Source organism: Pseudonaja textilis, chromosome 7, assembly GCF_049901715.1.
Source record: "Pseudonaja textilis isolate UNSWEBS1 chromosome 7, rPseTex1.2, whole genome shotgun sequence".
NCBI classification, from domain to species: domain Eukaryota; kingdom Metazoa; phylum Chordata; class Lepidosauria; order Squamata; family Elapidae; genus Pseudonaja; species Pseudonaja textilis.
Genome location: NC_141996.1, coordinates 51,793,557 through 51,819,729, shown reverse-complemented (window position 1 = coordinate 51,819,729; position 26,173 = coordinate 51,793,557). Strand labels below are relative to the sequence as shown.

General features: G+C 35.2%; 1 protein-coding gene across 4 annotated transcripts in view; it reads right to left on the bottom strand.

Moving 5' to 3' along the window:
- Positions 1-62: 62 nt before the first annotated feature.
- DOP1B (DOP1 leucine zipper like protein B) overlaps positions 63-26,173 on the bottom strand; it is a 53,541-nt gene continuing 27,430 nt past the window's right edge. Inside the window, exons 18-38 of one of the 4 annotated variants that reach the window (XM_087937608.1) lie at positions 25,916-26,106; positions 23,635-25,255; positions 22,846-22,957; positions 22,441-22,626; positions 21,948-22,067; positions 19,661-19,795; positions 19,043-19,098; positions 18,496-18,600; positions 18,347-18,413; positions 17,591-17,735; positions 16,447-16,526; positions 16,043-16,152; positions 15,262-15,408; positions 14,537-14,598; positions 12,407-12,535; positions 10,969-11,105; positions 10,805-10,854; positions 5,440-5,598; positions 4,746-4,875; positions 3,618-3,885; positions 63-2,921 (exon numbers count right to left, since the gene is read on the bottom strand). In XM_087937608.1, coding sequence (XP_087793734.1) covers positions 3,619-3,885; positions 4,746-4,875; positions 5,440-5,598; positions 10,805-10,854; positions 10,969-11,105; positions 12,407-12,535; positions 14,537-14,598; positions 15,262-15,408; positions 16,043-16,152; positions 16,447-16,526; positions 17,591-17,735; positions 18,347-18,413; positions 18,496-18,600; positions 19,043-19,098; positions 19,661-19,795; positions 21,948-22,067; positions 22,441-22,626; positions 22,846-22,957; positions 23,635-25,255; positions 25,916-26,106 — 4,009 coding nt within the window. In that variant the 3' untranslated portion in view covers positions 63-2,921; position 3,618. Of the gene's footprint in view, positions 3,886-4,745; positions 4,876-5,439; positions 5,599-9,891; positions 10,020-10,217; positions 10,290-10,804; positions 10,855-10,968; positions 11,106-12,406; positions 12,536-14,536; positions 14,599-15,261; positions 15,409-16,042; positions 16,153-16,446; positions 16,527-17,590; positions 17,736-18,346; positions 18,414-18,495; positions 18,601-19,042; positions 19,099-19,660; positions 19,796-21,947; positions 22,068-22,440; positions 22,627-22,845; positions 22,958-23,634; positions 25,256-25,915; positions 26,107-26,173 lie in introns of those variants that run through there. The other 3 variants (XM_026700530.2, XM_087937610.1, XM_087937611.1) reach the window with 3 other exon arrangements.

Sequence of the window (26,173 nt, the reverse complement as noted above, 5' to 3'; positions counted from 1 at the left end):
AATGATAAATTACATTCCAAAAAAGATTAATAAATTATCAAAATAATTGCAAGAGTTGAAAGTTTGTTTTTAAAATGATTTATTTTTTAACTGTTCCTTTGTAGGTATGTGGATGTTTTAAAAGGTTATGATTTAGAAATAAAACATTCAGTATGAAAGACCAATCTACATGAAATATAAGTGGTAGAAACAAACATTTAATGTTTAAGGTGTTTTGAAATAACATTGACTATGAGAATTACATTCAATATTAATTACAACTTTATATAGCACTTATTTACCATAATATTCCATTCTCCATTGCCAATCATTTTAAATACGTAATTACATCCTGTTTCTTTTTGCCATAATTCATTGTCTAAGATACTCAGTTATCAGTCATTTTAAAACAATAGCATCAAATCAAAACATCATCTAAATTATGATTACTTGGAAAAAGAGCATTTCAATAATAGCTGTATTTTCCAAACCAGATAATATTGAATTCAAATTCTGAAAAAAAATTCCTGTCTTTATCATTTTTACGAATAACTCAAAGCAGGGAACATACCCAATACCTTTTTCATCCCATTTTCTTCACAACAACAACCCTGTGAGGTGGTTGGGCTGAGTGAGTGACTGGCCCAAGGTCACCCAGCTGGCTTTCATGGCTAAGGCGGAATTATAATTCATGGTCTCCAGCTTTCTAGCCTGATGCTTTAACCACTAAACCAAACTGGTTCTCAGTGTGCTCCCAATATCACATTGCTGTGCAGCTACAAGTTGTGCACAGTAAATCTACTGAAATATTATAGAGACCCAAGGATGGTAAATCCAACTGGTCAAGTACATTTTCAACTACTTGAAATACATTTTGTTTGACAGGATCTGGGAAAATGGGGCCTGAAGAAACAAAGGCAATATACTGTTTGCGAGTCTGAATGAAATTCAACAATGTAGCAGCAAATAACCTCCTGCAGGCATCAATCATCAATATATTTTATAGAGAAGGTGATCTATCTTAATAAACAATTATGGGTATTATAAATGAAATTGAAAGTTACAATAAAGTCATAAATATAGCCCCTGAGTTAAGTTCAAGGTGGATAGAGCAGAAAACAGGAGAGAGGAAAAGAAAGTTAAGTTTTGTGGTAGATATAACGGAAGAATAAGTTACAAGGTATTAGAGGATTAAATTAGATCTGGGAATTATATGTATTGTAAAATAGCTAATATCAGCTGCACTTCCTCAGAATAAAGAGCAAGGGACATGTCCAATTCTCCTGTGAAACAACTGGAATTGCAAACAAAGACTGTCTATTTTCCCTGAGAGCTAGCAACATTGTCAAAGATTTTGGAAATGTTTAAATTTCCACATGACAGCAAACACACAGTATTTATACAGCAGTACCTGTTATATAGTGGAACATATATATCTGATCAAAAACATTTAGAAAAGCATAAGTATACATTCATAATGATAAAGAAAGCTTAATTAAAGTATACTTGTTTAAGTTTACAAAATACATAAATAATTTACAATATTAAAATAAGTACATCTTTACATCATACATTGGTGTTTACGATCTGGGCGGGCATTTAATGAAAAGGGAAACCAATTAAATGAAAAATTATCTATTATCTGACATTTAACTAACTCAACAAAGGTATTTAAATTTTTACCTAAATGGGTAACAGAAATATTCACACTGGAGCTGTTTTTTGCCCAGTGTATATTATTTGAGAAACTCAAAGTGCTAATCATCACGGGTGGAGAAAGAAGGACAGTTGCATAAAAAAATCTGAACTTAAAAAGTACAATTAAATACTAAATTCATTTAAACAATGTAGTAGTTTTTGAATGTACACATTCTTTGCTTTGTTATCTATGTTTTTCTACTTGCATGGCATCTTTTACCTTCTTCTTATCCTTGGTTATGCTCATGTATTACAAATCTTGTGCAAAACCCTAGCTAGAACAAGAGCCGTTCGCTTTCAAAAGGAACCTTTAACTATAAAATGATTTGCTTCCAGTGTTATACAGGTAGTCGTCGACTTACAACAGTTTGCTTAGTGACCATTCAAAATTATGTTACTGAAAAAAGTGATTTATGACTGTTTTTCACATTTACAACCGTTGCAGCATCCCCATAGTCACATGATCAAAATTTAGACGCTTGGCAACTGACTCATATTTATGATGGTTGCAGTGTCAGGAGCATGTGATCACCTTTTGCGACCTTCTGACAAAGTCAATGGGGGAAGCCAGATCCACTTAACTATGTTACCCACTTAACAACTGCATAATTCACTTAACAGGGGAGACAAGAAAAGTCATAAAATGGGGCAAAATTCACTTAACAAATGTCTCACGTAGCAACAAAAATGTTAGGCTCAATTGAGGTCATAGGTAAGGACTACCTCTATAATACTTTCAGTAAATGTACAGTTTTGCTCAAGAATATTTCAGCATAAAACTGAATAGGTTTGGAAGTTGGTACTTACAATGAAGCATAGTAGTGCTATATATTTGTCTATATAGGAATTTAGACATACATTCTTTTACATTCTTATTGGCCTATTACAATTAAGTACCATTTCAGCAAACTGTAAAAGGCAACAATGGCTTTAAATCAGTTAAAACTTCCAAGTAATTTTTTCCCCAGTTTTAGAATGGTTATTCATAAATTTCATGAAAACATAAAGACAAATCTTAAAAATATTTGCTGAAAAAGCAAGTATAATTGGTTTTGATGAAGCATACTTACTAGTAAATTTGTTTTTGCTTACAGTCATAGGCCTAACATTGAATTGGAAATGATTGTGCCAATGTGGGATTGCAATAGGATAGAGGAAACTTCTCGTGATCCATAGGCTATCAGTCAACTACCTATAGAGAGTAAGGAGGATGAACTTGCTGGAGATTATGCATGATCTGTTGCCTAGGCAAAAGGAGATGAAGCATTATTAAGGCCAAAATAACACAATGTTTTGAAGTACCTCAGGCAAACTAATGCAGCAAACAATTTAACTGGCAAGATTCTGCCATTATAGCTAATTCAAAAAAAAAAAAAAAGAAGTTTCACTATTCTGTGCAATTGATTTTTTGGCATGTTCACCTAGAGTAGGGGTGTAAAACTCGTGTTGTCATGGCATCGTCAGGTGACGTATGGTGATTTTCCCCCCTTTGCTAAACCGGGCATGGGTGTGGCCAGTGTGTGACACATCCGACCTGCGGGCAGCAAGACAACCTTGAACTGCAGGATTGATCAATCTTGCAAATGTGTGAACTATTACTTTGGGATCAGAAAAACATGAGTAATGTAACTGTGTCAATTTATTTTAGTAAGTTGCAATGCAGAAATTGTTTAGAGCAGAATTAAATTAACTTTAGAAGAATTTATCTTTTGAGAAATATAGAATGTTATATTCCCTGGTAGAAGGGATTTTTTTTACACTGAAAGTCAACAAACCTGCACTTATAAACAATTAAACATTATTTTAATTGAAAAATAATGATTCTTCATTTTAACTTAAGCTAATTTGTTTTGCTAAAAAAAGGAAAAGTTGCATGTTGCTTCAAGCATTTCACATTTTAGCAAAATGAAACCTGATGATTTTAAGAACCGAACAGATACCTTACAATGATTCCTTTTCCATATTATCTATAAAATCATTCTCAACATATTCTTCCAATAGCTTCAAAATTCTTGTTCCACTGCTGATGGGATAGGTGCTTTTAAAAGACTTGAAGTTGCCTGTGTTTAGTAATCTGCCACTTTGAGTTTTAAAAGCAGAGTTTAATGTATTAAAGAATGGAATTAATTGTGTGATATTTGATATAGAATGAAGATCCAAAAGAGGAAAGTCACAATTTTTTGTTGGTTCATGATTGATATTTGGTTCCTTGAAAAAAATAAAATAAAAAATGAACTATTAATATGCATTTCCATGGAAGTATTTACTATCAATTGTGATTATACACACACACACACACACACACACAATTTTTTGTTTGAACATAGACATTTTTAACAGTCTATTTTATAAGTTATAGATAATATTTTCCATATTTTTGAGATTCAAAATATTGTAGGATGATAAGAGAATTCACAAGAATGGCTCTAAAAGCATGGTTAGATATTTTCCACAATTACAGGAAAAACCAAGTTGGGGAAGTAAGAATGAAGTTGGATAAACCACAACTTAAACTACACTGAATCTGAGATAACCAGCACTAATGTGTAAGCAATCTGTGTAGCTCTCAACAACCTGAGATAGGTATGGTATGTAGAAATATTAAATACATTTCTATCAGTAATAGCTAAGCAACCTTTAGAAAACAATAAAATAAAAAAAGTGTTTTCTGACTCTGTCTTATTAAAATATTATCCAAATTAGCACAATCCATATTTTCTTGAATACAAACTCAGGCTGCATATAATATGCTTATTTTGCATTAAGTATGAATAACTTTGATTATTTCATATGAATTGGACATGCACTATGTTAACTGTATCATGTACTAGTCAATTAACTTGAATTGGGTCCCATAGAAGAATTACTAGACTGTGCCTTCCGAAATATATACAAATATTGCTGAGCAATATTGCTGAATTGAAGCAGCTCTGTTCAATATGTGAGAATATTGTTTACAATGTCTTGGGTTCACCTGAGCAGCATAAATATTGATTTACAAATATTATTTGATAAGGAAACTATGAAGTTTCAGGCTATGAAAGTCATTTGATAAAGATAGTACTTGCCCCATATTTTAGCTTCAATAAATCCATGATTCTAGCAACATGAGGCTTGCATTCTTGGGGGCTTTCCATTACATCTGAAATCATGCTGCAACTCTGCATGTCCACCTCTGGAACAAAGGCCCACCTATACCTAAAACAGACATTATGTAAGGTACGAAATCTAACGTAGTCTTATTTAGTGATCATGTCGATTAACAGAAAAAATATCTAGTTCTAAAATGTTGGGTATCTCATTTGGTACACAGTACAAAATCTTTAAACCTAAATGCTCTTTAAATTTATCTAAATATATTTGTTACTTTTGTCATTTTAGTCCTACAGGAACAATTTTTCCCTTCATTTTCTTAAACCAGAAATTCTCTGCTACAAACTCGAAGAGGCAAAAATACAACTTTATTTCCACATATATTGCTATATTACATATTTGTTATTTTTAACTTTTTTATAACTATATTTGAGCTTAACTGAATTCTTTTGCAATATAATCTGTATCTATAAATTTTATTTTATGCATTTAAATACATATTTAAGTGCACAGGTTTCACCACATTCTGAAAGTGACAGAAAAATATTAGATTTAATAAACTAATGAAGTGGCATAGCTATGCAGTAGAAAGAGAGCCGCAATCAGATCACATTGAGATAATCTTCAAATACTCTACTATTTTGCTAAGAATAAAAATATAACACTTACATCTGAAACAACTGCATCTTGTCAGATGGAAAAGAAAGTGCTGTGTCTAAGAATTTACAGGCTGATAAATACAAGGTTAATTCATTCTGATGTATGTCACCAAGAAATCGAGCACTGCCATTTGATGATGCTTTCTGTCTGCTCATTTTTTTGTTGTTTCTGTGAGATTCATAAAAAGAAATATCAAAGACTGCAGAACAAACCTGGTAACTTTTTTTAAAAAATGTGAACACTAATTGAACAATTAATTAAATCCTTTCATACAAGAGTACAAATACAAATGCACCTGCAACTTCAAAAAGAAGAAAATGTTAATTTTACTTAGCTAAAACAGCAAAAAAATGTCTATTTTAAATTTTACTATTTCTATTTTAAATTTAACATTCCTTTCTTTTCCAAACCAACCACCAAATGGGTATTATATTCCACATAATTTCAAGGGGGCTAGTAACAGAATAGTTCTACTAGACCTAACTGTTACATGTCAGCAGCCTTTCAAAAAGATTTCTTGCACTAATAAAGGAGAAAATTTGTAGCTCAGGGTTGACATGAGCGGTCCTTGATTCTTTCTTTTTTCTTTTTTTAAACAAGTTTTATTCAATTTTTCCAAAACAAAGAGAAATAAAAAAGCTCTTTTCGGTGTACAACATAATTCCGGATCACCACTTTTACATGCAACTATTATATATACCTTTTACATGCAACTATGACAATAATTATCTATTTATTTTCTACATTCAACTTCCTATCTTATCCATTTTTAACTTAATTCTCCAACTTTTGCGTAAGAAAAGGAACAAACAAATTAATCCTGTTCACTAATATTACTTTCATTCTGAATATCTTCTCAGTTCATTTCAATTTATTTCAAATATTTCTTAAACATTAACGTTTCTTTTAAGCATGACCTTTTCCATAATACTCTTTTCTCATTTAAGTCACTAATAATTCCCATATCTTCATATTTGTTAACTTGTAATTCTTTTACCTGTTGGGTTTGCAATTCTATCGCATATTCTTTCCCTAAATTCTAGATTTATACAAGCTTTTATACACAAAATAAAGCATGGATTTCCCCTCCCCCTTTACTAATTTGGAAATGTCACCTCAGTGGTTTGAATATACATTAATTCCCCCATCTTAATTCCCAATATCCATTTATTTTAATTAGTTATAATAATAATTTCCTAAAAAAAGAACTACATAGCATTGTACTTTTCAGTCAGATTCCGCAATATATTTTCCCCTTTTACTTCCACAGAGTTTTATTTATAATACCAAAAGAAAAATAGCAGAAAGAAAAACTATTAATCTATTTAGCTAGTCCTGGTCACTGATATTAATCTTATTTGAAAACATAATTGCAATTCATTTCAATTATTTCAATATATATATAATAAACATTAACCTTTCTTGTAACAATAGAAAGAACATACATTCATTTATTTAAAAAATATCAGTGCCCTTCCTTCTCTCAGTGGTCTATATTTCCCTATTGTCTAAGTAACTTGTAATTGCAAATACATTCTTATTACCCCTCATATCAATGCGGAATCCCCTTTCTTAATTCATTCCCTATGTATTCTAAATAAACATTTTTTTCCATTATTTTACAATTCCCATCTTTCTTTCCTGTTCCTGTTCATTACCTCTCTTCCCTTATATTTTCCCAATCCTTTTCTCCCTGATTTATATCCCTCTCCCTCTTTATATTTTCCTTCCCCCTTTTATTTTTCTGCTGTTTCTTCCTGTCTTTCCCACTTCTACAGATATTCCCCTTTTTAGTTACTTTTTCAAATCTCCTATTTTTAACCCCCTTCTTTTCCCTCCTCTTTGTTGTATTCTTTGCATTGACTGTCTATTTAAAATGGCTTTTTCTTGATCTAACTCCTTCTCTGAAGTTTCTTCTTCATGTTCTTCAATTGCCATTTCCATGGCTTTTAACACTGAGCAAAATGATTCACCTCTTGCATCTAGTACCGTGTTTCTCACAAAATAAGGCCTTATTTTTTTTGACCCCCCCCCCCAATGGCTAGGCCGACTTTTTGGGGGTGACTTAATTCCCCCCCCTTGCATCCTCGGGTGGGCGGGAGGGCGGTGACAGCTTGGATGTTGACCTCAGCGTTGGTGGGGCACTTCGTATCGGGAAACCTTCCACCACCATTGCTTTCCCTTCTCCCCGTGCTGCCGCGACATTTAGAGCAACGCCGCGGCATTTGGCACAGCCATGCACGGCCAGCCAGGGCTCCTCCCTGCAACCAGAGCCCGGAGGAGACACTCAACTTCAGGTGCTCCTGTCACCACCTTCCCTTCGCCTTCGAAGGCAAAGCCAATTCTTTTAAAAACGACACCCTACTACCAGTACAACAAAGACTCCCCTGCCCAAGAGGGCAGCCCAACCCCACGTGGGGAGGTGAATCTCCTGGGGCCGCAGCGCAGGATCAGCCCACCCTGGGAGAAGCGCCCAGCCACCATCCCTGCCTGGCGCCGGGCAGAGCACGAAGAGCTTTGCCTGGGATGCCCAGCGCAGCTGACAGGCGGGCCCTCCTGCCCGGTGGCAGAGCTCTCGCCAAGGCAGCGAGCACCTCCCCACCGGACCCTCAGCTCATCCTGCCAGGACCGCGCCAGAGCCATGCGGGCTGGGCAGAGCCGGGAAAGCGAGCTGCAGGTGCGTGCCTGCCTTCCTGCTAACTGAAAGAGCTGGGCCGACCTGAGCTTGGCTTCCTTCCCAAGTCCCTCCAGCCCAAACCTGAAGGGGAGAGGCCGCCTGAGGCAGTGATAGTGCCCACCCATCCATGGACAGGGAGGCAAGGCGATGGCCTGCACCGCGTCCTCCTCTGAGCTGAGCCCCAACGAGTGAGTGCCTCTGCCTGATGCCCGTGCCGCTGCAGCGTTTGGAGCTGCCAGTGCATTTGGAGATGCATGGGGATGGGGACGGGCTGGGTGAGGGGTGGAAAGGACGGGTGTCTTCGGGCTCTCTCTGCTGGACCCGCCGGCCAAGGAAGCAGCGCTGCCATCACCTTGCCTCCCTGTCCGCGGACGGGTGGGCACTATCATTGCCTCGACAGCCTCTCCCAGTGGCCCTTTCGGGTTCAGGCTGGAGGGACTTGGGAAGGAAGCCAAGCTCAGGTCAGCCCAGCTCTTTCAGTTGGCAGGCGGGCGCGTACCCGCGGCTCGCTTTCCCGGCTCTGCCTAGCCCACACAGCTCCAGCGAGGCCCTGGTGGGATGAGCTGAGGATTCGGTGGGGAGGCGCTCGCTGCCTTGGCGAGAGCTTTGCCGCCAGGCAGGAGGGCCTGCCTGTCAGCTGCGCTGGGCGCCCCAGGCAAAGCTCTTCTCGCTCTGCCCAGCGCCAGGCAGGGATGGCGGCTGGGCGCTTCTCCTGGGGTTGGCTGATCCTGCGCTGTGGTCCCAGGAGATTCGCCTTCCCACGTGGGGTTGGGCTGCCCTCTCGGGCAGGGGAGCCTTTGTTGTACCGGTAGTAGGGTGTCGTTTTTAAAAGAATTGGCTTTGCCTTAGAAGGCGAAGGGAAGGCAGCGACAGGAGCGCCTGAAGCCGAGTGTCTCCGCTGGGCTCCGGTTGCAGGGAGGAGCCCTGGCTGGCCGCGCATGGCTGCACCAAATGCCGCGGCATTGCTTTAAATGCTGCGGCAGCACGGGGAGAAGGGAAAGCAACAGTGGCAGAAGGTTTCCCCATACGAAGTGCCCCAATGCCGAGGTCAACGCAGGTAGCACCATATCCGGGTATGCAACAAAAGTACTTCCTAACGGCCAGCCCCCCCGCCATTCTCCCCCATTTCGCATGTTTAATATAGGCCTTAATTTGGGGGGAGGGGCTTAATTTGATTTTATGCCTATAAAGCATGTTGGGACTTCCTATTCGGGGGGGCCATATTGTTGGAGAAACTATTCCAACACTGGATTTATACCAAAGTCACCAAATTAGTCCAACAGTTCGTCTCTTCTTACTTTTTATTTTGTTTAGTGCAGCTTTCACTTTCTGGGGTACTTATTTTGTTGTTTCAATATTTCCTTTTCATTCTTATCGAATCAAGTTCACAGAGAAACAAAAGTTTTTTCTTTATATTTTTCAGTTTAAATTTTTGTCCGCCAGATGGCACTCTCCATTATACAAAGTCCTCACCCTTTTTTTTCCTCCCCGTTTTATTGTTAGGGCTTTCCGACCCTCGATATTCCAAAACTATCAAGTCTCCAATTTGTATATTTCCCTCTTCTTTTTAATACTCTTAAATCCAGCTTTAGTTTGTGCCTGTTTGTTGCCAATGTATTTTGATTCAATTTATTTAAGCTTCTTGTTCCAGCTTCTTCCTCTCCCAGTTCAAAGCTCCGCTCAGCTGTCAGAGTTATTTTCTCTCTTTTTTTTCCCCTTCCCTTTTTAATTCTGCCGCATTCTTTTCTTTCTTAAGAATTCTTAAAGCATCAATCCCGGGGTACCTTTTATTTAGTTGTGCTGAATTGTCCCGGTTCTTATGTTGTCTACCTCCTTCTCCACTCCTGCACAAATCTTAGTCCAGCGGAGTCGTCCTCTTCAGGGTGGCCATTTTGGATCACCGCTCAGTCGTCTTCAGGGGGAAAAAATACCAAGCCCAGAGGGGGGAGATGTGGCTCCCCTCAACCTGGCTGGCAGCTTCCCCTTACTCCACCACCCCTCCAAGGCAGCTTCAGACCCTAATCAAAATGACTGGGGCTCTCCAACGAAAGAGCACAGACTGAAACCGTGGACAGTCCCGGTCCCCGGTCCGTCAGCGAGGAGGGCTTACCTGGAAGATGACCAGCGGTCCTTGATGCTTTCTGAGCTTGCCTGTTTTCTTGCAGATGTTTTATTATCCAACCTAGGTAACATCATCAGTGCTAGTAAGGAGTGCAGTTTGTTGCCAGTTTATATTCTGGTGGCTTGCCTGTCAGTGTTGGTCAGGATGGTTTTAGAGATTTTTTAATTGGGCTGTTTCCTGTTGGCTTCTTTGCCAGTTTCTTGATTGAGGTATTGTTTACTTGATTGTTGATCTGATGTTAACCTTGGAGTTAATCTATGCTGATCTGGGTGCTGATTGCCCGTGGAAAGATGCTTGTGTCTTTTAGGGGCTGGGACTCTTTTGCATAGTCCATAAATATTGTTAATGAAGTCTAGTCTTGATCCAGAAACTGCACATTTAGACATTGTTTCTTCTGTGGTGTATTATTCCTCTACATGGCCTATATTCTACTACTGCTGAACTGTAGTTTAATTCTAAAATAATAGAACTAGTTCCAATCACAATCCCTACCACATTATTAACTAATTAAGAACAGATTTGCTCATCTTACTTATTTTTGTTTCTTTTTGTTAAATGTATTGAAAAAAACTTACTTTGCTGGTTCATCCGTTAGATCTTCCTCTAACTGTATAAATGTTTGAATCTGGATGATCAGAGAAATGGAAGAGAAAGGAGAAAAATGTATTAGTAAATATTTATTTCTTTAAAATATCACTCATTCTACTATTATGATCATTCTATTAATTATTATTCTTACCAGTTCTGTCACCATGATTGGCCATAAGGAGGTTAGATGTTGAGGAGAAATTCTCAATAAAAGTACCCTGAAAAAAAGGAACATCTGGGCACCTACTGAAGAAGTGTGTCCAATACGTAGGTTGTCAGTCAATCGCTCTTAGAAAAAAATTACAACAGAGAAAGAAAGAAAGAGGCTAAGTTAACAGTGTAATCTATTTTATATGCTGTTGAATGTTCTTAAATCACGATGGCTTACTGAAATACAGAAAAAATATCCAGACTATTAAAAACTCAAGTATGAAAACTTAGTACTTATAAATGACAATAATTTCTACCTAATTAAAACCAGTAAGCGTACTGAGATAGAAAACTACTGAAATGTAAGTAGTTTGGTTACCATCATTCTGATTTATTAGTGTGTATCTCTCCTTTCTCTTCAAACAAGCACTGAAACTTTTTAAAATCAAAATTCCTTCAAGCTAAGATAAAAACTGAATTGTGAATAGGGCTGGCAGCGAATATGTCAACAAACTGATGATGCCAGAAGAATCAGTGATAAGTGAGTTTAAAGACTCAAATTAATAATCCTAATGAAGATGCAGAGTGGTATAAGCAAAACTAGAGCAGCAGGGGTATAGTAATTCAGAAGAAGCAAAGATTTCTTCAAAATGATGAGATGTGAAGGAGGTTATGCAGGTTTTGCCTTTACATGCCCATCTCATGAAGTTGTGTGAGTTATGGTTTTGCTTCATGACGCCTGCTTTGTCATTCTCACCCACGTTTTTGCCTGCCTACACCTGTCTGACATAGTTCATTTTTTGTGTCTTAGTGAAAGGCTCAGATGATGTCATGGGGTTGCCAAGTGATACACAAACAAAAGTTGCAATATTTATTGAGTAATGGCCACGATCATGAGGATGCTGGAAATGTCGTAACTGTGAAAAATGATCATAAGTCAATTTTCTTCAGTGCCATTGTAATTTTGAATGGTTACTAAGCAAACTGTTGTAAGTTGAGGACTACTTGTATATCTGTGTATTTGTGTGAATAAAGTGGAAACTTGATTTGATAGATTCCTAATTAGTGGATTTTGAATGTGGGGAAAAAATCAGGACATCCAGTGACATTTTTGGTAATTCCTGTTTACGAAGCATGTCATATTTCCCATAATGGCTAGGAGGATATTGTGAGTGAAAATGGCATTTATCAAAAATGATCAAGTTGGAAAAAACTGTTTTACTCTAATGATATTCAAGCCATCATCAATTTATAAGTTCTATGATGCTTGAATTAGTTATTAAAATACTATGTCTCTGCACAATTCCACACTTCTACTGCCACATATATAGAAACTGTTGCTCATAGTCTTTTTTAACTTCACTTTAAAATTATTTTATCCTTTTTGATTAATGTTATATCACTTCCTTTATTTATAACATAAACAAATTATAACTCACCTTGTATCAAAGGAAGATAAAGATGATATTGATCAATTTCACCACTGAAAACAGCAAAGGCTTGACGTTTTAACAGCATTGCCTTTTGTTCAAAACTTGGGAAAAGTTTTAAGGAACTACTCTGCATATCTACAATTAAGAAAATAGATGTTAACATATCTATCCCAAAAGTTGTCTTAGCTGGTACAAGGATCAAACTTATAATAAAAGCATATGAATCATATGGTGTTATACTGTCCTTTATATGCTACCTATCCTCATGAGGTACCTGCTCAAACCTGTATTAAACTGTCAGATCAACTGCAGTTAGTATTTAAAGATCAGCTATTATGACATCAATCTACTGACGTTTATAGAACTTCAAATATTTGATGATTTCTGGATTCTTGGTTATTGTTTTGAATGACTACAATCAATCAGGTGGTTGTTTCAAACTGTTTAAAACAGCTCCACTTTTAGAAGAACTGAAAATGGAACTTAAAAAGTACAAAGAAGATGCACAAGAAGGGAGAGGTTCTTTTGGCTTCATATTTCAGTTTTTAGAAATGGAGATTTGGAATTATGAGAAACAAGAAATGCCTGCAGAACAAGAAGATTGCGACAAAGAAGCCACCGCCTTGAATGAACAAGTAATCTTAGATGGGGGGAAAAAAAGGAAAGGGGGGAAAGAGAATGGAAAGTTTAAAATTGGGAAAAACAACTCCAAAAAAAATACAGTGAAAAATAAGTATAAAATCAGAAAGCAACAGAAGAGGGAAATGCAGAAGAGAGAATTAGAACTAGAGACAAGGGGATAAAAAGGGGAGGGAGAAGATGAGAGGGAAGAAAGAAAAGAAGTTATAAAGGACAGAAACAAAGCCTATTTAGAGATAATGGGTGAAAACTTAATGGAAAAAAGGATTCTGCAAAGGTACATAAGATAGTATGGTTATATTAGAAGCAGAAATAATTTTAGAAAATATGAAACAATGTATGATTAAAATGTCTGATAAAATAGCTATCGTAATTCAGTGGAATGCTTGTCAATAAATAAATGTAACAAAAGGTATATTTAATGATTTATAAAACATATGTGAAGAGAAATAAGGGAAAAATTATGGAGATTATATGTGTTTTTAAGGAAGTATGATATTTAATTGAAAAGAAGTTTTAAAGATGTTAAGATTTTAATTATTAATGACAGAACTGAACTGGAATGGAATGAGGGTTTATAATTACATATATTTAAAAACTTTCTTTGTTTTTTAAAGAATATAGTGTATATTATAAGAATGTACCAAGCAGAATTCGATTGGAAGTTATGTATTATGTATTATATTGAAGGTCATAAACTTAAGGTATATATTGAAGTTTAAATAAGAGTTGAATGGATGTAATTAAAAGATATAAAGGTGTCATACTCCAATTAGTAACTACAGGAGAAAATTTGTTTAATGAGAAAAGATAATATGAAATTGAAACAGAACAGACAAAAGTATAAATATAATGATTTGAATTGAGATGAGATAATCAAAATAAAATTGAGAAAATTAAAAGAGGGGAAAAACTATATAGAAAATGTAAAATAGTATAAGATATGGAATAGAATACAAAAAGGAGCATGAAATTGAGTTTTGTGTCTGTATAAAGAAATTCAACCCGGGACCATGCTATTTTCAAAAAAGATGTTTTACTTGTATTTTGTATGTGTGAAAACCCAAATAAAACTTTATTAAAAAAAAAAGAACTTCAAATATTTCTAACTGATGAACCAGCAAAGTAGAATTCATTTTCTCTAAACTTAACAATATAACTGAAATATTTCTAGCTACTGCTACTGCAGCCACTCCAGATACCCAACAATGAGTTATGTTTGTACTAACCTTTACAGTTAGGGTCCAAACTACAAAGTTTAACTTTTTCAATGTCTTAAAATGCATACTATCTAGGCTATTAACTTTATTAATGCTTTATATTGTTAATGGCATTTAGTTTTCAACTTTTTCTGAATGTAAATTGACAAAAACTTTGGCACTAACATTATATAAAATCTAGTAAATGAACAAATAGGTTTTGTAATTTTTCAATTCTCTATTTGTATTCTATATTTTCTAGCAGTTAGCTAAGTAACAATTATGAGAAAATGCTTACTCATCAAATCTTTAAACATAGTTTTTTCATGTGTAAGTAGGTGATCGATAATGGTTCGCCAACTGAAAAAAAAAAGTAAAGTTTGGTGTAACTGGAATGGAAACCATGTTATCATAAAAATTCTGCAAATATTTTAGACAGCCTATAAAACCTGGTGCATATGCTTTTCATTTATTGACAAGTAATAAGAGCTTAGGTAAGTCATAGGTAAGTCAAAATTTATAACTGATAAAGCTGACTTTTTTTTTAAGCTGACTTTTCTATAAAGCTGACTTTTTAATAAAAATATCATTTCAATTACTATTCAGAGGAGGGTAATTACATTTCCTTTTTGCAGCAAAATCTTCCAAGATTCTTGTGGCATCTTAAAGACTAATGTTTTCATAAAACACTCTTTTGTGCATTATAATCCATAAACGTATGCTATAACAAATTGGTTCAATTTCAGGTGCCATAAGAATTGTATTTAAAGTTACATATCAAATCTTGCATTTCTTTAAAATCATGCTTCAGAAAAAATAGAGGATGAAAATAGTATTCAGATTTTTTTCTTTGCACAGTGATGTGATATTCATTTAATTCCTTTAATGAAGGCCAATGAATTTTAATTAACTGGCATTGATTCCAAGTGTGACTTGAATTACAGCTGATCTATAACCTGTTGTAATTTGCCAGTGAGTTCAATTAAAAACAATTCACAAGATTGTTTTAAATGTATATCTTACTGAATGCATGACGTATCCATCTGAAAAAAAGCAGGATCCATAAACAGATCTAAAACTTCTTTCTTCCATGCTCGTTTAGTATAGGCGTAGCCGCTTAAGGAACTTAACAATTGAGTGCTAGCATGGAAACTAGGAAGATTATAGGCACTGTAAAGACACAGGAATAAAATGAGCAGATCACATACACATATACAATTCTTACACAGCATATCTCCTCATACAAAATTCTGCAGTGCTGATCAGATAGTATTCCCACTATACTATTATACTATACTTGATTTTCAATTTTTAGTAATACACCATGCATGCAAACTAAAAAAAACTAAACTAAATTGCAGTGGCTTAAAATACAGTTTAGTAGCATATTACACAGTAACACTACTGGAATGGTTTAAGTTGTGTTGTGAGGAACAGGAGTAATTGTATAACTGGGCTGAAGTAAACTGCCATATGAAGCAGTACATACTTGATGTTATAAAAGAATGCCAATTTATTATCAAGTATATTTTCAGTGTTAGACAAAGGAGGGATAGTCTTCTGCATGTCATAAGTGAAAGCCAGCTGCCAACTGCCCAGATTGTGGTTACATGTCTGTGGAAGTGCTGGGATGGCCAAAACTCTGAGGATCAGTTGTAACAACTCCTTGTTTAGCCCCATTGTAACTTCGAAAGGTCACTGAATTTGTGGTTGTTAACTGAGAACTACGTAGAATTGGGATGATCCAAGAAAATGTACTTTATATAGTTACATATATCTATAATCCAAGGACAAATGGATTTACCTGTGATTGCGTAAGTATGGAAAAACATAGTAGAGCAAGCGTGAGATTAATGGAACTGCTTTCTCTTTTTCATCACTTTGATAAACCATATCCAGAAGAGAAGCAAGAACCTACCAAAACAAACAGGACATGTTTTGGGGTAGAAAAACAGTACAGAAAATCCAGGATACCCTCAACTTCTACTGTGTGCTATCGTGAGGCATAATATAGCACCTTGATTTTGCTGTGTCATGCATTTCTACTTCAAGGTTCAGAAAAGTCAAGCACTTTATGCTTATCATTAGGGAGTTAGAAGCATGCAAAACCTGCATCTGTTTTTACACAAACACATATGTTAAAAGCAGTAGTGATAGAAGTGCTAGCTGCTCTGCTAACAACTACAATAACCAAAACCTGAGACTTACCTCTGCAAGGAGAGTTAAAGCTTGAACACTGTATACTGATGGAGCAGAGGCAGACACAACAGACGATACTGTGGAATGATCTGTGGATGCAATGGCATTGTGTTTCCCTTTAATTTTTTTTGTTTTAGAATATTTCTTTAAAAATTATAGTAGTTACAATGTTGAAACAGGTACATTTGTAAAGTGTACATTTGCCATACATGCTGATAAATTCTGCAGGAAATGAAATAAATCTTACACAAACTGAAAATCCTTTTGTTGTCTAAAGCATCTAGTCTAAATATATTATATGCAAAAATGTACATAAATAATGACTTCCTTTGCTTTTGTCTTCTTAATTTACAACATATTGCTAAGCTCAGAACTTGTCTAGCTAGGACAGCTGCATCAGATACCTAGCCAACACAATTGTCTCTTAGGTGTATACTCTTCAGCTAATTTGGAGAGGTTGGTTGAAACTCAGATGAGACAAGTTTTTCATCTTCTGAATCATAACACTGATCCTAATAACTAAGAAAAAATTAATACTTAAATCAAGACTGTAGGTTTTGTTTTATTGGTTATGTTCAAACGAAGATTGACAATTATCTGTATGGACTGTTATAATTTTGAATGGCCTGCAAGCTACCTTAGAGACTTTTAAATCTTGATTCAAAATGATCTTTTAATACATGACTAGTGGCAATTCAGGAATCTCATTAGAGGTTTTGTAGAAAGTAGACACCTTAAACCTGCATTTTATGACATGGGAAAAAAGATTCAGAGAAAAAGAGTAGACACCCTGAGAATACTGGGTCTGGAAAGTTTGAATAATGTGAAAAATATTTTAAGACTTTTAAATACTGGCTTGCTCAATTTTGGATAGTTTTGTGTCTGCTTCAATTCTCTCTCTCTCAGACACATTAATGACAGATGGTTCTGGGATTTTAAATGTTAAATAGATTTTAAATAAATAACCTTTAAACTAATTTTTGACTTTTCTCCATTTTATGATTTAAAAAGTATGGTATGTTGCAGGCAGTACTCTGGTATATGCTATTACCAAAGTTACATTTCATCAAATATTTAGCTCAAGAACTATATATGTTGAAAACTTGTGTTCCATACTTTGATTGTTACTGAATGCAGTTTCTGGTTTACTTACCATGCAGATTATTTTCCACATTGGGCTCTTCTAAAGAGATCTGAGACTGAGCTTTCACTTCCAGATTCCTGCTGAGCCAGCTAGTTTGTTCTAGAGAAGAAGCTGCAACATTTCCCACTGCTTCCAATATTTTCTGAGTTACATCCTGAAAGTCAAACAGTGAAAGAAAAGCAATCCATACAAATAGATTATAAACAGTGGTGGAAAACAACAACTTTGCCTTTCCTTGCATACAAGATTGCTGTTCTTTTATGAACTTCAATATTGACTGCCTGAGACAGTTGTCTCAGAAGCGTGCACAGTAGAGTCCACAGACAGCTTGCCAGGGCTTTGGAGACAAATCCATGTACAGATTTACTAAACTCTGAAAATTCCAGTTATTCATACAATTTAGATGTTGCCCAACTCTACATGATTCTGGACAGCTTGTGTTAAAAAGTAAGAACAATTAAAAGAAAAAAATAATAAACATTCAGAAGGCTCTGGATTACAATAAAACAATCCACAACTACCATTCTGCTTGAAGGCCTGGGAAAAGTTTTCAATGATACTCTGAAAGTGGGAACAACTCAATGAATATTTTTTAAGCAACTGTTTTAGCATTGTAGTTTAATCTCATCCATAGCAGGAGAGATTTATTACTGATCTTTCATACAATTTTAAGTAGCTTGCCAAACTTGTTGCGTGGTTAGAAAATGACATACTATTTTACACACGTACAGTTCCAGATCTAAATGCAGAGATGCTGTGGAGTACCTGCAAGTCTTTTTGATTCTTTTTATTCTCCTGGTTTGGAGTTCTCGTCACAAAGTCATTCAGAGTACTGAGGAAAAATAAACGAAACTCAGCAAAATGATCAATTGTGATTATTAGCATATGTACCAAAGTGATTGCTACTGTCATACCTGAGAAGCAAAAAATGACCAGGTGATGCTAAATTCAATTGCACAGATTCCTTAAACACTCCTAATAATGACTGGAAGTTCTCCTGTAGGGCTGAAACTGGAAGTCTGAGAGTGGGAGGATTATATTTCAGTTAGAAAATATTGAACAGAGTATACAGATTTGCAAAAAAGTCCATTAAAAACCTATGTTTAACTATTATTATTGTTATGAGTTACAAATAATGCACATGTATGTATGCATGTATGTGTAACTCCCAAGCATTAAAGTACACAAGTCTTGTCAGTGTTTCTTTATAATACAATTGTTATGTATTATTGTTATGTATATGATTCTTTTCTAGAATGCTGCACTACAAGGGAATAAACCTTAATAAGAAATTTAATGGAGATTATATCTTAACATGTATGCTGCTATTTTAACGGAAATATTTTTGTGTCCTTGCAGCATCAGAAATAAAAATTCTATAGGAGGGAATAGACGTACTTTATGTATGCAGAAAACCCAGATGTATCAATAGTTGCAATATGTTCAAGGAAATCTATTTACCTTTGAATGAAAGCATTGCAGAATTGGAGCACTGGTATATCCACTAGGGCAGATTTCTGGGAAAGAAAATATAGGTAGTCCTTGACTTATGACCATTTGTAAGTGACTGTTCAAGTTACAATGATATTGAAAAAAGGGACTTATGACTATTTTTCACAGTTATAGCCGTTGCAGCATCTCCATGGTCACATTATCAAAATTCAGGCACTCGGCCATTGGAATGTAGTTATGACAGCTGCACTGGGTCATGTGATTACCATCTGTAATCTTCCCAGACTTCTGACAAGGAAAGTCAATAGGAGAAGCCAGATTCATTTAACCACATAATTCAGTGAACAACTGCAGTGATTCCTTTAACAACTATGGCAACAGTGGTGATAAAATGGGACAAAATCATTTAATAATTGCCTTGCTTAGCAAACATAAATGTTTGACGTGATTATAAGTCGAGAACTATCTGTATAAACTGTATAAACACTAACAGTTAACGCTTAAACGCTTAAGAAAAATAGCTTTTAATGAAAAAGCTTGTTTTTTCTGCCTGCATAAAAAAACTCCAAGTAAATATTAGTTCATCAATTTAGATTAGTTACACTGTTCTATTAAATATACTTCTACCTCTTCGCCTTTAATTTGAGAAGGTTTCTTTACAACTTCTTTTATTAGCTGCAGTATAATGTCAGTCTTCAGAGTGCTGAGAGCACAAATAAGATCAACCAATATTAGCTGTGATGTATTAGCTTTAGGGGACATCTGAAAGAAAAAAAAATCAAAGAAAGTATTACTCATATTTTTTTAAAAAAAATTACTACAGGAATGAGAAATATTCAACACACGAGCAGCATTGGATGCAGTCCCTTGCATACAGTTCTTCTGTTTGTGTCCATGAAGTCCTCTACATACCTCACCTCAATCCCCAAGAACTTCATCTAAAAGGCATTAATATTAGTTTGCCAGAAAATAGTGGCTTGGAAGGAACATTTTTATATTTCAATTTCATATAACCTGTAACTTCCTAAAAGTAACAATTCAGATGAAGCTGGTTCTAAAGAGATGGAATTCAATGGCATTTCTAACAGAAATTAAGGAAGGAAACATGATTAACAAATGTTTGCTTTATAATTTGGAGTAGCTTCATTTTATTAACCATGATTCATGGAAGCCAGGCTCCATGTGTCTTTTGAACAACTGGTGTAAATGAATACTCACTGATTAGAAAGATTAAAATACATAAAGTACTTTCAATACTTAACACTAAAATTTACCGATGAGCATCTACCAAGTTATGTAACTCATAATACATGAAGCACTTTAATGTATAGGCCCTGTTCATATGAGAAAGCATAATTAACATTGTAAGCCCCTAAAAGCTTCCTTGAAGCAAGATGGCTGGCAAATTTAATAAATAAATAAAAAATTAATTATAGAGTGAATAGGAATACTTTGTGTTGAAAGTTGTCTACTGAGTGTTATGGAAGTGGTATATGATGAAAGTAAAGCTTATGTCAAAACAGATATACAGATATATAACACTTAATGAATGCTCAGAAGTAAGTAGGGATAAAAATGTCCTCTTGGTTGTTTAACGTTTTTAAATATAAAATATACTTGTGGTGATGTTGGAGTATTTTAGATGAAGATGCAGCTAATGCTGTGTTATTGCCTCAGAACTCAAAAGAATGTTGCAATGAATGTTAAACTATATAATGCAAGAAGATCTGACATTAAAACTTTCAATAGAAAATTAAGTTGTATTTGACAAGAAAACTTGATGGAGCAATTGTTAAACTATTTAAAGGGCAACAAACTACAGCAAGTGAATGAATACTTATATTTTGGTAGAAGTTACTAAAGATGGAACAATGAATGAATAAATTTTAAGACATTTAAATGCTGCTTATATAATAGTAGCATGCAAAGAACAAGTGTTTATCATAACAACTGAAAACGTCTGTATATAAAAGTGTGCTTCTGCCAACTTGATTATGTGGGAAACAGAACTGAATATGTCTGGAGAAATAAAAAATACTTGAATGGAGCACAAATGAAGCATTTAAGAAGGATGCAGGATAAAACAAGAAAGAATCAAGAATGAATCGCTGCTGGTGATTTCTTCATAAAGGCAGTTCTCACTTAATGACTGCAATTGGGACTAGCAATTCTTATCACTAAGTCATGCCATCATTAAATGAAACATCACATAATTGATGTTTCATTTAATTTCATTTTCATGTAATTATGATATCAGGTCTGCTGCAGTTGTTCAGTAAATCACTGCAGGTTGTTAAGTACGACATCACCTGACTGTGACTTACAACTTACTGCCAGCTTCTCCATTGACTTTGCTTGTTGGAAGTCAGCTGGCAAACTCAAAAATGGCATCTATTTGGCCACAGGGATGCTACAACAGTCATACATTTGAGAACTGTTTGTAAAACTACTTTTCTGCAGTTTGAAAAATTGTTAATCAGTATTTAACTGAAGACTAGCTCCATATCAACACTGAAGGAGTATCAAATTGCAAAAGAAATATAGGAAGGAAGGAAGGAAGGAAGAGTGAATAGGTTAAAAAGAATAAAAAGACCAAGAGAGTTGTCTGAGATAAAGTAGATCAGATTCTGAAAAAGAAATGAGAAATTCAAAGTAAAAAAGGCATTTCATAAAGCACTGTGTAGATTTGGTAGAAACAAGGATAATTTGTAAAAATAGAGATAAATATGTTTGTTGTAAACTATCTTAACTTTGCATGCATTCAGTTTCTTTGGGTTGCTCTTTGCTAAACCTTTTGGGTGATTGACATAACACTGCTTACCTCTAAAGGGAATATGTATTTGTATGCATGGATATAATGGGTCTAGCTTAATCTTGCCAGTGGAATGATCCACTGGCATTTTGCATTTTTTACCTTTGTTTGATATTTATAAGGCTTTTTACTGCTCCAAACTGCTGCTGTTGCCGCTATTAGTTGTACACCAAGTTGTCCAGTGAGGGGATTCAAGAAGTCTAGGATTTTATTCTTTAATATCTGTTTAAGAAAAGAAAAGAATATACTAATTATATTTTTATTCCTTCGTGGACAAATGCTTGTTTATATATTCCTGGGATTCCAACCCCAAAGTGGATGAAATTGCGGTGAACAAAGCTATGGTTTAACTTTATGGCTATTGAAAAAAAGTATCTGCTTTTATGTCTATGCAATTGATATTAGCAAAATAAAACTGAAATATAATTGTTTGGTTTAAGATTATTTTACACTAATGTTTTAAGTTTCAAATGCAATCTTTTAGAAAAGCTGTCAATCACTTCCATACTATCTGTAAAAAAATCCACATGAGAAAATATTATCCCATTATGCTCCAATCCCACCTATAGATTAAAGCTTACAGAAACATTCATACTTTTGTTGCTTTGAAATAAATTGATGAACAGCTTTTTATGCCTAGGAAATCAGACGGTCTTTTTTGAGAATCTTCCTTTTTAATAACATTCCAGAGGAGAGACATGGTGTTAATGATTTGAGGAAGCTCTTCCAAAATGGCATTCCTAGCATTTTTTAGACTTGTTGGATCAGCATTGAAACGAGACTAGAAGAAAAAAAAAAACAGTAATATAAAAAATGAGCAAAATTTTTATTGATTACATTCTCGAACTTTTTGACATCAAATATACACATGTCCTTAAAATTTACGAAGTGAGATCACTACTCATTTTAAGATGAATCAATATTCAAAGAAACAAACCTTCCTTAGATTTCTTCACCATTCTTGCTCTCCCGTAAGAATGAGTTGGTTGCATACACATACCTTTTTGGTTTGGTTTGGATGATCCAGAAGACAAAAATGGCCAATGGTTGTAAGTCCTTCCAACAGAGTTAAAGGATAATCTGGTGTAATATTCTCCCTTTTATAATTTATGCTTTAAGAAAGAAAGTTTCAATAAGTAACTGTCCATTAGCCACAAATTTTAATTCACTCTCTTCTCAGAGAGAATGTATATTATGGGTATTTAGCCAAGAATATTTTATCCATAAAAACAAACATATAAGTTTTCTCTAAAAAGTTGAGGGTGGTGGTGGAACAAAAGCAAAATCTTCTGTAGAGATGAAATCTACCAAAGATTAAAAAATGATACTTTTCCCTCATCTACATGCTCCTTTTGATGCAACCACCTAATTCAGGAAAGGAACTATGGAATGGTAATGCATATGCTTTTTAGGCCAAAGGATCTCAATATCAAATTCCTGATAGTTTAATCATTAGAAAAAAAACTCTACATGAGCATTAATTGCCACTAGTCATCCTAGATGATGTGTTAGGAACATAATATTCTGAGCAAATATACAAACTTATTCCTACATCTTATATTGTTCTTTTCCACAGAAAAAAAAAATCAGGCACACTGTAGACCAGGGGTGTCCAACCTTGGCAATTTTAAGCTGAGGAATTCTGGGAGTTGAAGTCCACAAGTCTTAAAATTGCCAAGGTTGGACACCCCTGCTGTAGACATTAACATTTTACTTTGCAATGTGGATTATCTCATCCAAGCAAAAGCCTAAAGTAGCAAAACAAAGATTACAAGTAGGTGTTGCCTACCTTGCTGATATTTTAGTTGACATCTTCAGCACTTCATGCTCATATTGGTTGACAAGCTCATCCAGATTCTTGCATATCTGTACAATAAATGGGGCTACTGTCCATCCTAACGATTTTCCAAAGTATGGCAAAGAGTATGTAACCAAGCCAACCCAAGATGGATGCATGCCGTAGCCGTATTCTGGTTGCAAGCCTCGAACTACTGCAGACACAAATAACCCCTGAGAAGTTATAGAGTGTGGATGCACATATTGCACAGCATTGATGGCTTCCTGAAAACTAAGAGCCCTCTGCCATTCCTTAGTCAGGGCTGGCTGATTTTCCTGTTCCTCTTGAGTCTGCCCAAGATGGTGCTCCAACACTATTAACACTTGCAGAAGTTTAAGTAATTCAATTTGTAAAGGCTGTTCACTCCAAATCTGATCATGACCAAAGTTGATAAGACTTTCCTCAAGGATATAGTGTTCATTTAAACCATTAGCCTTACTAGCTAACATATGTTCATAGCATTTCTGACTAGTATACATAGAAGCAGAGAGAGAAAGAAGAACAAACTCTTGAATTTTACATCTTTCAAGCAGGTTGCGTATGAATTCTATATTTTTGTTCTCTGTTGATTTGACCATTGTTGTCAGTTGAGTCACCATTCTGATCAATACTTCAACACTTTTCACTTGGACATCTCTATTGCCAAGCACATCTTTGTGAGTCACCTTCAAATAACAGGGATAATAAGAACGCAGGAAACTTAAACATAGATACATTAACAACTCTATTAATAATGAATGGGGACACATTGTTGGTGACTGAATTTGAAGTTTTCCATAGAAGCTCTGTCCCACAAGTGATTCCTGGTGGCGAGCTAAAAGATTGTAGATTAAATTCAAATGAGCTGTGGAACTGGTATCCATGCTAGTGCTTGCTACAGCTTCAATAAACTCCTTAGGATTTGTTTTAAGTACTCCTTCAAGTACAGAAAATGCATACAGAACCCTCTTTGAATCATATGGTTGTATGTATAAAAGAACATGTTTAAAGAGAGCTTCAACCAACTCCTGTTTTTCTTTCTGTTGCTTTTGTAATCTAGAAGTTATAAGTGTTTGAAGTTCCAAATCCATTTCATCATCACTTGAGAGAGATTCTGATGCCCGGGTTCTATCAGAATCGGTACGTACTAAGTTTATAACAGCACTTGATTTTGAACTATCAGCAGGATAAACATTGGAAGAACCAGTATGTTTCATACTGTTCCTGCCATCTGTTGAGGCACTATTATTCTCCTCACGGATCAGATCTTGCTGTTCAAGAGAAGGTGAAAATGATGAAGTATTATCACTATCCAAAGGCCCGGTACTGGTATCAGCAGATTCAGTGTGTTCACTCTCATCTTTGCCCATTTCTAGTACTGATTCAGCATACAGAGAAGGTTTATTTACAGAGAGTTCATTTTTTAATGGAGATTTCTCTGGGTCTTTTTCAACTTCAGCCCATATAGCTTCTCTATCCACAACTGTGAATTGGCTCAGTGGCAAAGTTTCTTCAGAACTGCTTTCACACAGATCTCGAGACTTCACTGATTCTTGAAAGACGGTTTTCTTTGTATAGCATAAAGACATGTCTTCTAAAGAGAACATACAGTTTAAAATAAGTATGTTTTATAAACACATGCACGTACATACACAAACACTCATATAGCAGCAATGCAAAAGAATTACCACTATCATAATGTTTTCATATACGCTGTGTACACACACATACACAGTTACTTTGTCAAATCTGAAATGTGTAATTGTAACTTTTTGAATTATTGTAAGAAAATTGAAGGGTATTTTTTTTTTTGGCTCCCTTTAGGAAAAAAATACTAATGGTGACACCAGCAATGCTTTTTAAAAATTATAAATAATAAGTTGATTTAAGTGAGGTCAATTATTCTTTTCCAATATAGCTTGGTATTCCAATAAGGTGAACTCTTAGTACATTTAGGAGACAAAATAAGATATAACATTCTATATACCAAAGAATGGTGATAGCCAACAACTAAAATAACTTGGAAAAAAAATTACTCATCAGAAGGACAGATATATATAAATATTATCTGTGCTTGTTAAACAAAAGTCTAGATCACCCAATTAAATATGTTATTGGCAGAGAGAAGCAAAAGGAGAACTACAGTTTGTATTCTTCCAAAGTATACCTGAATGATCATCCTGGGAAAAAGGCATTCTAGGCTAGATGATATCTTGGTCTGATCCAATAAGAATTTTCCTAAATACACTCTTACCTGTTGAGTTTTTCTGCTTGATACAGTGAAGGGAGATACGTTGTGTCTTAGGATGTAATAAAAGGAGAAGAGCAGGTTCAAGAATTCTTGTAACATCGTTAAGTGAGAGTGCTCGTATCAACCAACCCTGTGCTGCAGCACTAATTGCTCCATCTGAATAATTCAGACTATCCAGGACAACAAATAGGGATCTACAGGAAAAAAATAATAATAGAAGGCAGAACTATTGAATCAATGATAATGTACTGAGAAAACTAC